Genomic DNA, 11,518 nt, shown 5'->3' with positions numbered 1-11,518 from the left:
AATTGAATAATGATAGTGTTTAAAGGTGTACCTCGATACGTGATAAAATTTTAAAAATGCATTTTTATAGTGATTTTGAGTTTTATATCAAGAGAAGGTTTAATGATTTTGTCTTAATAACGATTATAATATTATTGTTCAATATTATTTTTATGAATAAAAAAGAATTCAAAACGTCACAAATTTATCAAAATAGTCTTGTAGAGTAATTTTGAGTTGTACCACACAAGACAAGACAAGGTTTTGATAATTTTATCACATCAAAAATTACATATTTGTTCGCAATATGATTTTTGAATTATATTTTCTACGAAAGAAAAGAAATTTGAAATGTCAAGATATAAGTTTTATTCATATATTATTTTATTGAACAATGATAGTATTTGAAGGTATAGCTCAATCACTCTTCGACGTGACAAAATTTAAAAAATGCCTTTATATAGTGATTTCGGGTTTTATATCACAATTTTTTTTGATAATTTTATCCCATTAACAATTACACATTTGATCATAATATTAATTGGAAACATTACAAAATTATCAAAATATCTTTATACGGTAATTTTGGGCTGCAAGAAAAGGAGATTTTGATAATTTTGTCACATAAAAAATTACATATTTGGGTCATAATAAGGTTGTTGAATTCTAGAAGACGAATTCAAAAACGTCATGTTTTTTTTTTCTTGGCGGAGGAAGTTAAGGGGAACCTTCATTCTGCCAATCTGCAATATAGGATTGGGCATCTTCTTGTCCTCCATCCTCCCCATCATTGACTCAACAGAGCCTCCAAGTGTGAAGCGACAAAAGGTCCGGTTACGGTGGAAGTCCAACTCCGAGCTGGGGGCCCCACTCCCACGGGAAAGATTGGTGGCTGCTTCGGTTGGACCCAACATTTTTCATCATCACCATCACCATCATCATCATCGTCGTCGCCGCTTTTGGTTATATATATATATATAGATATATAGACATGTATATGTATATTCTGAAAGTATTTTAGGGTTTTTCGAGTGACTGATGGTTTGGAGATTTTGAGGGATTGGTGGAGGGAAAGGGGGAATTGGAGTTGATGCGATAATGAATTCGAAGACGCAGTTCTATCCGGCTCCGACTTATCGCCCGTTGGAGACCTTTTGGGACTCCGACGACGACGCCCCTGGTCCTCGCTGCGGCCACACTCTCACCGCCGTCACCGCCACCAAAACCCATGGCCCCCGCCTCATCCTTTTCGGCGGCGCCACCGCCATCGAGGGAGGCTCCTCTTCCTCCTCCGTCCCCGGCATCAGTATGCTTCCTGTTGCTCTCTCTCTCTCTCTCTGTTGGGGTGTGTGTGTGGGTAGTTACTGAATTTCTTTGTCAATTGTGTTCTAGGGCTAGCGGGCGTGACGAACTCTATTCATTCTTATGATGTTCTCACCAGGAAATGGACCAGGTATGCCTTGTCGTACTTCAATTGCTACCTATTCTTTCTAGATTGTTCTGAATTAAGATTTGTTGTAGTAATAAACTTCGTTTTGGCATTGGAATTTAGACTCCGACCAGCTGGTGAGCCGCCTTCTCCTAGGGCCGCACATGCTGCTGCTGCAGTTGGAACTATGGTTGTATTTCAGGTGATTACTAAGTGGTTGAATTATGAGGAAGTAACCGAATGTTGATTTTATATCTTTTTCTATTTTGTTTGATTGATTTCCTGTATTGATTTTCTACCTCTAGGGCGGCATAGGTCCAGCTGGGCATTCGACAGATGATCTCTACGTGCTTGACTTGGCTAACGACAAATTCAAGTGGCACAGGTAAGCTGCTCGGGACAAGGGTTGAACTGTATCTTTCTTTTGTTTAGTTTTATTGGACCTTGATTTCGTTACTGTATGTGGGCGCCTGTAGAGTTGTAGTTCAAGGACAGGGTCCTGGGCCACGATATGGCCATGTGATGGACTTAGTTTCACAAAGGTACCTTGTTACGGTCAGCGGCAATGATGGTGAGTATTAGTAAATATGTTGCAATCTATTGCCAAGGAGGAGTGTGTGTTTTATATCTTATTTAAACATGGGTCACAGTAATGTATATTCTTCTATAGGAAAAAGAGTGCTCTATGATGCTTGGGCTCTGGATACTGCTCAGAAGCCATATGCGTGGCAGAGGCTTAATCCAGAAGGTGATAGACCTTCTGCTAGAATGTGAGTGAAATTGCTTTATCACTGCATAGATGTATCAATTATTATCACTCATTTCTCACTGTACGTGTCTTTCTATCACTTACCTTTTGATCCAATTTTCCTTTTCATGGTGGATCATCTATGTTTCATGGTCATTATGTTCAAGATGAATCATTTTATCTTCCCAGCCAGTAAAACCTGCACGGAGAAACTTGAGGTGCCTGCCAATAGGATAACCTCAGACGACCCTCCACTTGTTAAGACTATACCAATTTGCTGGTGTATGCCACACGCCAATCTTAGAGGAGCTTTCATATAATTCCAACTTCTGCCAATCTAGGCAGAGGCAGTTACTCCCTGTTTTTCTTCACTTGATTTTTCTATCAATATCATCTTCCTTGTCTTTCCTGCTGGATATCAGTTGTTTCTTATATTTTATGAGGTTGTAATCACGTACAGAATTCTCAAAAACTATGGTGTTAACAAAGTTAGGCTTTCAAAGGTTGTACATAATCTCTGAGCAGCTGCTGACTTTCTGTTTTTGATAGGTGATTGATGCATCTTATGTTGATACTTAACATAAGCCTTATAAATTGATATGCAACCTTTTTTGTACTATTTATGGTTGGAGTTTCACATCTCAGTGTAAAAGCATCGACTTTCTGCACTCTTTTAGCATGTTTCCAATTTTACATTATGTTTTGTAGGTACGCAACAGGTAGTGCCCGCTCTGATGGCATGTTTTTGCTGTGTGGTGGAAGAGACTCCTCAGGAGCAGTATGTTCTATTCTTCTTGTGAAGACTTATAAATTATTGGTCACTAATGAATATGACAATTAGCTTCTACCTAATTTGTTTGTATGCCTGCTCAAATTTAAAAAGTCCATTCTCTTCTTTGAAGTAGTTGTGCTGTGTCAAACACCAACACTTCTCGAACACTTCCAAATGTGTGTCAGACACTTGTTAAAACATGTCCAATTATTATTCCTTTTTTTTTTTTTTTTTGCTACTAGACACTTTACAAACACTTGAGGGAGACCTGCTTCCATTCTGGGATATTGCAGGTCCACAACTTTAAACAAATTAGAACCACATTGCAATTTAGAAAAAGTTGAAATTAATTAAAATATAAGAAAATATAGAATATTTATTGGACAGCCTCCTTTACACATTTTATTTTTAAAAATTTTGAATTCTAAAAACATTTTATAAATCTAGCTTTCTAAAATATATATAAGACATTTTATCATACATTTCCTATTATATAGAATATACACATGAAGATATACAATTTGCTGTGTTCTATCCTGGTTTTTGAAAATTTGAGTCTTGGTGTGTCCATGTGTCTCGTCTCTGTATCCATTCTTCTTAGGTTTCTTAGGTTTCGAATGTACTTGGGGATATATTGCTTTATATGCAGAACAGCAATGTATCAAGTCTTAATCCCAATATGTGGGGTTGGCCACATGAATTCCAGCTGGTTAGTCATATATGCCTATGGCCTTTATCTTCTATAAGTACCTTATTATACCTAAGAGTCTCCTAGCAAGTTTTTCCTGGTCTTCCACCAACTCTTTTGCTAAGTACTTGTTCCTATCCATCCACTTCTTACAGGAGCCTTCATTGGTCTTCTTCTCTCATGACCAAACTATTTTAATCGTGTCTTATGCATCTTATTTTCATTAAGAGCCATGCCGATCTTATTACAAATGACTTCATTTCTAATTTTGTAAATAATACCCCCCCCCCCCCCCAAAAAAAAAAAAAAAAAAAAAAAAGCGCACACGCACCCAAGCTTGTGGTCAGTAATGCGTGATATTGAAATTATTATAGAACTTTCTTAAGGACCTTTCTTTCCTGAGCTACTGTTAATGCCAATTCTTTTTTCTTTTTTTTAAATTGTGTTTGGATCATACTGAAGCTTACCTATTACAATAATTATTGACTACTGATTGGATGTGTGCATATACAGCCCCTAGCAGATGCTTATGGGCTGCTCATGCATAGAAATGGTCAATGGGAGTGGACTCTTGCACCTGGGGTGTCACCTTCACCAAGATACGAACATGCTGCAGTAAGTTTTAGCTCCACTGAAGGGTCATTAACCGATGAAATTTCAGTACCTAGTTAGCATTTTAGCTTGTGAGATTCCTGCCACAGTTGAGGATGTTTAGGTATCACATTAGGACCTGAAGGCTTATCATTTTTAATAGGCTAATTTTTTAGAGCAACTGAATGTTATTGGGGCCTGGAGTTTTATAACTTTCCATTTTTTGTCATCTCTTCCTTATCACTGATCATAATATTTCTTATTATAGGTCTTCGTTGGTGCAAGATTGCACGTTACAGGAGGTGCTCTTCGAGGAGGACGAGCAGTTGAAGGTGAAGCAGCTATTGCAGGTGATTTGTATGTCCTTTCTGGTTTATTAGTTGGATTTTGTTTTTTCCCTGAATCCAATGAATAAGAGATAGTCAATCACTATGATACTTTTGTAGTATTGGACACTGCAGCTGGGGTTTGGTTGGATAGAAATGGATTGGTGACTTCCTCCCGGACAAACAAGGGACATACTGAACATGATCCAACCTTGGAGGTTATGCGTCGTTGTCGGCATGCAGCTGCATCAGTCGGGGTTCGGATATATATTTATGGTGGTCTCAAAGGAGGTAAAGACAAAATCAGTAAATGCAGAATTTAGATTGTCTTCTTTTTCTGACGACTTGAAATACTTAGTATATTTCTTTGGTGGAGGCAACTGGTGCAATGACTTGTTAAAAAAGAAAAAAAAGAGAGGAAGGAACAATACAATAACATGTGCTATCATTTCTATTCAACTAAAAGTTTTTCAAATGCTGCATAGGTTAGTTTTCATCATCTAGACCTTGAATTTTATCTAAGGGTTTCCTTAGAAAAATTTCATCTGACAAAAATGATTGGATATTGAGCAAGGAGCGTTTGTGAGGGGTTTCAATGGATGATTATGCTGGAGATATTTGGAGGTTCTAACTTAATGATCCAATGGGAGAGGTATATGCACTGTTATATTGAAGGCTTTGGCAATTGAGTTTAAATAAAGTGGTGAGCAAATTAATATCAGAGTTCAAAATGCTTTTGGGTGGGAATATGGATTTTCTATGCTATACATATGGTGAGCTAAAGTTTGAATTCTGGATTATGAGAAGGAACCAGCTATTTGTAACCTCAATGTTGAGAACCCTGTGATAGTGACTATGTTATATAGGGGAAAATGGAGATGTTGGTTTATCATTTTACGCCAATGGGTTTTTGGGTTTGGTTAACATTTCACCTTCAAGTTATTCCCATGATCGGGTTTATGTGGTGGGAATCATTTCTCTGTCCTGTTCACCTAAAGATTGCTTCTTCTTCTTTTTTCTTTTTTTTTCAGGCATCAGTAATGGGAAGTTCTATCAGAGATAATTTGGTCCTAGTCAGGGCACTTTTTTTAGTAGTGATGTAAGATATAACAGGGTGCAATTAACCATTTCCTCATTAATGATCTCGCCACTATAGAGTTATGGACGGTTATTAACCACACGGGTTATTTAGAATTATTGCCATGTGATGTGAAAGAGGAGAGATGGTGAGAAGGTTGTACATTGTCCTACTTAGGAAACTGTTTATGCTTAAAGATTGTTAAAATCTTAAGCTGTTAGGAATGAATCCACCCTAAATTGGATACTTAGCCACTTGCCTTGTATTGAAAACCTTAGGTCTGCGTATCTGTTCCTTTTCTTCTATGCTGGCTTGTCTCTCATGCAGCACTTCTTGTTTGCTCCTGCAGAGATGCTGTTTGATGATCTCCTGGTTGCAGAAAATTCACCTTTTCAATCTGATGCTAATTCTCCTATAATAACTCCTGTGGGGGCCTCACCTTTGTCAAGTCCCAGATTAAACCATTCGAATTTAAGTTTTAGCCCAACACCAACAGATGGGAGATCTGAGATGTCTTCACCCGGTGACATAAGGTTTTTTATTTTGATAGGCTGCTTACTTTCATTCTGAATTTATAGCTCTTTATACTTTTTGTGATAATTTTCCACTGTCGCCAGCCCTGGCAGGAACTCTATAGAGAAACTTACCGAGGCTTCTGCTGCTGAGGCTGAGGTTGCTACTGCTGTCTGGCAGGCTGTGCAGGCAGCATCAGGTACTCCTGCAGAGGAAACATCTGTATCAGATGATAACTCACAAGCTGCAGAGACCACTTCAGATGGTAGTGACACTGAGGCAGATGTTCGCCTTCACCCAAGAGCTGTGTGTACTCTGCAATTCCATTTTTTATGTGAAGGTTTGATCATGATAAAGTTCCAACAACATGGTTTCTCTGATTACAGGTTGTTGTTGCCAAAGAGGCTGTTGGGAATCTGGGTTTGATGGTGAGGCAGTTGTCTTTGGATCAATTTGAAAATGAGAGTAGGCGAATGGTTCCTTTGCAAAATGATCTGCCATATCCTACCAAAAAGATTACCAGGCAGAAGTCTCCTGAAGGCTTGTCTAAGAAGGCAAGTATTACCAAATATTAAGTGGTCTCTTTGTATGTATGTTGGCCTTCTTAGGAAAAATTTGCTTGTTCCTATAAGATTTTCAAATCCCTTGTTTCTTGCAGATTATTTCTACTTTGCTCAGGCCTCGGAACTGGAGAGCTCCTGTTAATAGGAGGTTTTTTCTAGATACTTATGAAGTGGGCGAGCTTTGCTATGCTGCTGAACAGATCTTTAGGCAGGAGCCTACAGTTCTTCAATTGAAAGCTCCTATCAAAGTGTTTGGTGATCTTCATGGACAGTTTGGAGATTTAATGCGTCTATTTGATGAATATGGATTTCCCTCCACTGCAGGAGACATAACGTAAGTCATGTATGAGGCTTTTCACATCTTCATAATTGTAGCACTCCATTCATCAGAATACAAGCGAAGGCGAAGGCAATTCTAGGGATTAGGGTGATCTGTCATAGTTTTATGAGCTACGATAGCTGTCAGAGGCATCCAGGCACACAGATATGCGCCTCAACAGTTGGGAGACATTCAGGCAAAGCACCATCCATTAAGTGCCTGTCTAGGCCTACTGGCACATGCCTCACATGTAGATGCAAGGTGTTTTTGGTGCAGTTTTTCTAATTTTATTAACTGTTAGGTTTCTTTTTTTTTTTCTTTTTCTTTTTTTCTTTTTTCAAACACTAATTCTTGGCCATTATTGATATCCCACTGTATTTTAGGATAATTAAATGGGACTACTCCCACCCAACCAAAAAAAAAAAAAAAAAAACCTACAAACAAACTTATGATATCTCCTATCACGGCTACTTTTGGTCCTTTACAGTGGTAGTCAGCATCTCCTTGGTCCTTTCAGTTATGATATTTTTTGTAGCATGCCTATATATTTTTTCTTGGTCTTCCTACACTTATTTGCTATAAACTTCTTCCATTCCATCCACTCTTCTCATGAAAGCATCAATTGATATTTTTTTTTTGCAATGTTGAAATCATCTTAATTGCGTCTCACCTCTCTGACCCTGAATAGGTGCCACTTCAACTTTATTAATTATTATATATAACATCATTTCTAGTTCTATCATTTTTTGTATGGCCACACATGTACTTTAACATCCTCATTTTATGTTCATATTTTGCACATATTGGTGCTTTAGTTCTGCTATACAACAGATCTAGTCCTATAGTTGTTCAATAAGACTCTCCTTTTCGCATTAAAGGGATTTTTTAGTCACTTAAAACATTGAAAGCACTTCTCCATTTTAATCATCATGCTTCTCTCCACTAGAACAGTTACTTTTCCTGGTTCGAATTATTTGAGTAATTTCATTCCAAATAGATTTGTCTTGCCTTTTACAATGTATTCTTTTTCACCCCATACTTTTTCAAATTAACTTGTTTTTTGGCTTTTAATCCTTGGGCGTTGCTTCTTTTCATCCTTTTTTTTCCCTTTATTTTTTTGATGTAGATGTCAAGAACAATAAATCTATATATTGGGTAGTTAGGAACTCTCTTTGATTAACTTTACAATTCTTACAAAACAAGTGATTCTTCTACCTTGTAAGAAACAAGTTTAGTCAAATAGTTGATAGTTTTTTTTTTTAATTCTTGTTAGACTATAAGTCACTTCTGTATGTAATCAATATTTATCCTGTTTCTTGAAAATGATATTACATATTGTTCTGGCACCATATTGGGTGCCCTATTGCTAGCAATAACTTCTTTTCATTATATTAAAGCCAAATGTCAAGTTTGGTAAACCGTTTTTCTAGAATTGTTTCACAGCCATCTTTTCTCTATGCTTCAGGTATATTGACTATTTGTTTCTTGGTGATTATGTTGATCGAGGACAGCACAGCTTGGAAACCATTACATTGCTCCTTGCACTAAAGGCAAGTTTCTGTGTTAACCATTTGAGTTTTTTGCTTTATATGGCTTGCTTAGTAACTTACTGTCTCTTGTGATGATTTTCAGATTGAGTATCCTGAGAATGTATTTTTGATTCGTGGGAACCATGAGGCTGCAGATATAAATGCACTTTTTGGTTTTCGAATTGAATGCATTGAGAGAATGGTATGGATAATTGTGCACACACTTTTTTGCTAGAAAAGTTCTGAGGGTAGGGTACTGATAACAGATGTTTATATAGGGAGAGAATGATGGGATCTGGGCATGGACACGATTCAATCAACTTTTTAACCATCTCCCACTCGCTGCACTCATTGAGAAGAAAATAATCTGTATGCATGGTGGCATCGGGAGATCAATACATTCAGTAGAACAGATAGAGAAACTTGAAAGACCAATAACGATGGATGCTGGTTCTATAATTCTAATGGATCTTCTGTGGTATGTTGTGTCTCATTTGTAATTTCAGTCTCCACCCTATTTCATCTAGAACATTCATGTTAACGTTATTCATGTTACATACAGGTCTGATCCAACAGAAAATGATAGTGTAGAGGGATTGCGACCAAATGCTAGAGGGCCTGGTCTGGTTACTTTTGGGGTACACATCCTGCTTCGCATTTTTCTGTGATTCATCTTCCTGTTCTCAACTCCTGCATTTCTTATGCGCCAACACATAATGCTATTCTTTGGCTAAATGTTCTCTGTTCTAGGATTTATCTTCCTGCTTCTCAACTGTGCTTCTCAACTCTTGCATTTCTTATGCACCCAACATATAATGACTGCCCATGGTCATGAGGGTAGTGAGATTCGTATGATTTGGTAGCAATGCAGTCCCAACTTGATCAAGTTGAATCATCTGCATAGCCTGTGCATTGGTTTCAGGACTTGGGTTAGATCATGCTGTGTCCCAAACAACTTATGGAACATATTTTTACATGCCTGTGCTAGCAGTGGCATTTACAGTGCTGCTAAACAGAAAGTAGATTGAATGAGGAATCAGTAACAGTCGGTCTCTTTGTTTTGGGTGACTTATTTCCATTAGAGGATTTCCTTTCATGTCTAAACGTTTCAACTAGAATAGTAGAAAGGCATAAAGCAATTAGGAAACAGATTTTTGTTCTGCTTTTTTCCTTTTGCTTTTTTTTTTTTGTATTGTATTTTATGTTTTTTGTGAACGCACACACAATATTTTGGATTTAGGAAGCAAACTTGATACTTGTAGATTGAAGTTAAATTTTTTAAACTGGATATTTTTCTAGATTTATTTGTTTGGAAGCGTTAGTTTTTGATGGGTGGGTCATACTTTTTGCTGCACCCTCTGGGTTACTGTTGCCACGTAGTTCTTTGGATTAAATAATTTGTGCACAGGTAGATCCTAGTTGCCAATGATGTGGGTGTAAACTGATCTTGTACATTAACTTAAGAGAGCTATAGCATGACAAATTGTCACTGCTTGCAGCCTGATCGTGTCACAGATTTCTGCAAGAGAAACAAACTACAACTAATTATAAGAGCCCATGAATGCGTTATGGATGGGTTTGAACGATTTGCTCAGGGGCAGTTAATAACCCTTTTTTCTGCAACAAATTATTGTGGTAAGCATCGCCTACTTTTGTGCTCTCCCCTCTCTCTGCCTTTACTAGAGACATTGCAGCAGCTTAGTTGAGCAAATGCATACAGGGACGGCCAATAATGCTGGAGCCCTACTGGTGGTTGGCAGAGGATTGGTTATCGTTCCAAAGTTGATTCATCCCTTGCCACCTCCCCTTCAGTCCCCGGAGACATCTCCAGATCGCATCACAGATGATGCCTGGATGCAGGTATGATTCTTTAAGAAACCTCAACCATCCTTTTGTTGCACACTGATAAGCTTTGTTAATGAACAAGAGACTCTTTTTCTGGGTGAGAGCCAGCTTCGCACACTGAAAACGTTGGTTTGTCCTACAGGAGCTTAACATCCAAAGGCCCCCAACTCCCACCCGAGGTCGCCCACAGCCCAACCTTGATCGAAACTCACTCGCATATATCTAAGTTTCATATTAAATTATCTGTGGGTTTGCTACGCGAAACCGGGTTCGATCCAGGCCTAGCCTAGTTTTTGCTTGAATTGACAAAGGAAGCGTCAGGGACCCCCCCAGCGCAGAGGAGGAGGAGGAGCATCACATCTCAGGTTGTTTGTATATTCATATATATAATATACCCCAAGTTTCCATTAGAGGAGGTTTCTTTGTCTTTGTATAGACCACAAACAAAACATAACTTTGAGAATGGGGTAGAGCTATATATATATATTTATATTTATATAATATAATATAATATATATATATACACACACACATATATATTTATGGTTGGTAACAGGTGCGTGGTGACTGCTCCGCTCTTCCCCAAGTCGGTTTCCTTAGTATTTTTTATACAGTTGATGGAGTTGAAGCAGGCAAAGCCGTGTGGCTAAAATGGGTCCCCCCAGTGACGTTTTTCACGGCTTTTTTGTGGGGAAATTAGTTGGTCACTTAGATTTTGTGTATTGTATTTGTACTGTAAATGTTTGTTACTCAATTGTTTTCTTCAAGTGATTATTACTTAACATAGTTTGTTGGAAACATGTGTTTTCTGTCTCCCTCCCACTCTTCTCCCTCTTTGGAGGTGGTGGAGGTGGAGGATCTTGAGGCTGGTCGGAAGGAGAAAATAATTTAAAATATATATATATATATATTACTGTTTATAAAAATAAATTTTTAAACTAAACTAGTTAAAGAAGCATTGGATCAATTATGGGTTTTTGGGGATGTAGAACACTCGGTAATAATTTGTGATAATGTTATTTGTATTTTAGTTTTAGACACTTGTGAAATTATAAATATTTTTTAAAGAATTAATAATAATTTTTATAAATTATCACTTATTTTGTAAAAATTATAAACACCGAGGGTTTGAGTCTTT

At 37.6% G+C, this 11,518-nt stretch overlaps 1 protein-coding gene across 2 annotated transcripts; it reads left to right on the top strand.

Annotated features, from left to right (window-relative positions):
• Positions 1–708: 708 nt before the first annotated feature.
• Positions 709–10,907, top strand: LOC127797654 (serine/threonine-protein phosphatase BSL1-like). Of its 2 annotated transcripts, XM_052330741.1 has the most exons (21): positions 709–1,285; positions 1,372–1,432; positions 1,532–1,610; positions 1,714–1,793; positions 1,885–1,979; positions 2,079–2,178; positions 2,865–2,934; positions 4,130–4,231; positions 4,476–4,557; positions 4,654–4,824; positions 5,961–6,144; positions 6,229–6,430; positions 6,511–6,678; positions 6,783–7,021; positions 8,472–8,556; positions 8,639–8,737; positions 8,814–9,013; positions 9,098–9,173; positions 10,035–10,170; positions 10,256–10,395; positions 10,523–10,907. In XM_052330741.1, exons 1-21 carry the CDS (start codon positions 1,078–1,080, stop codon positions 10,604–10,606), a joined length of 2,661 nt encoding a protein of 886 aa, XP_052186701.1. In that variant the 5' UTR covers positions 709–1,077; the 3' UTR covers positions 10,607–10,907. The 2 variants fall into 2 exon arrangements, with proteins under 2 accessions (XP_052186701.1, XP_052186702.1); XM_052330742.1 differs by lacking the exon at positions 4,130–4,231.
• Positions 10,908–11,518: the final 611 nt, after the last annotated feature.

The sequence above is a fragment of the Diospyros lotus genome, chromosome 3, assembly GCF_014633365.1.
Source record: "Diospyros lotus cultivar Yz01 chromosome 3, ASM1463336v1, whole genome shotgun sequence".
Taxonomy (NCBI): domain Eukaryota; kingdom Viridiplantae; phylum Streptophyta; class Magnoliopsida; order Ericales; family Ebenaceae; genus Diospyros; species Diospyros lotus.
Note: the sequence above shows the minus strand (reverse complement) of the source record. Positions and strands in the feature narration are given on the sequence as shown.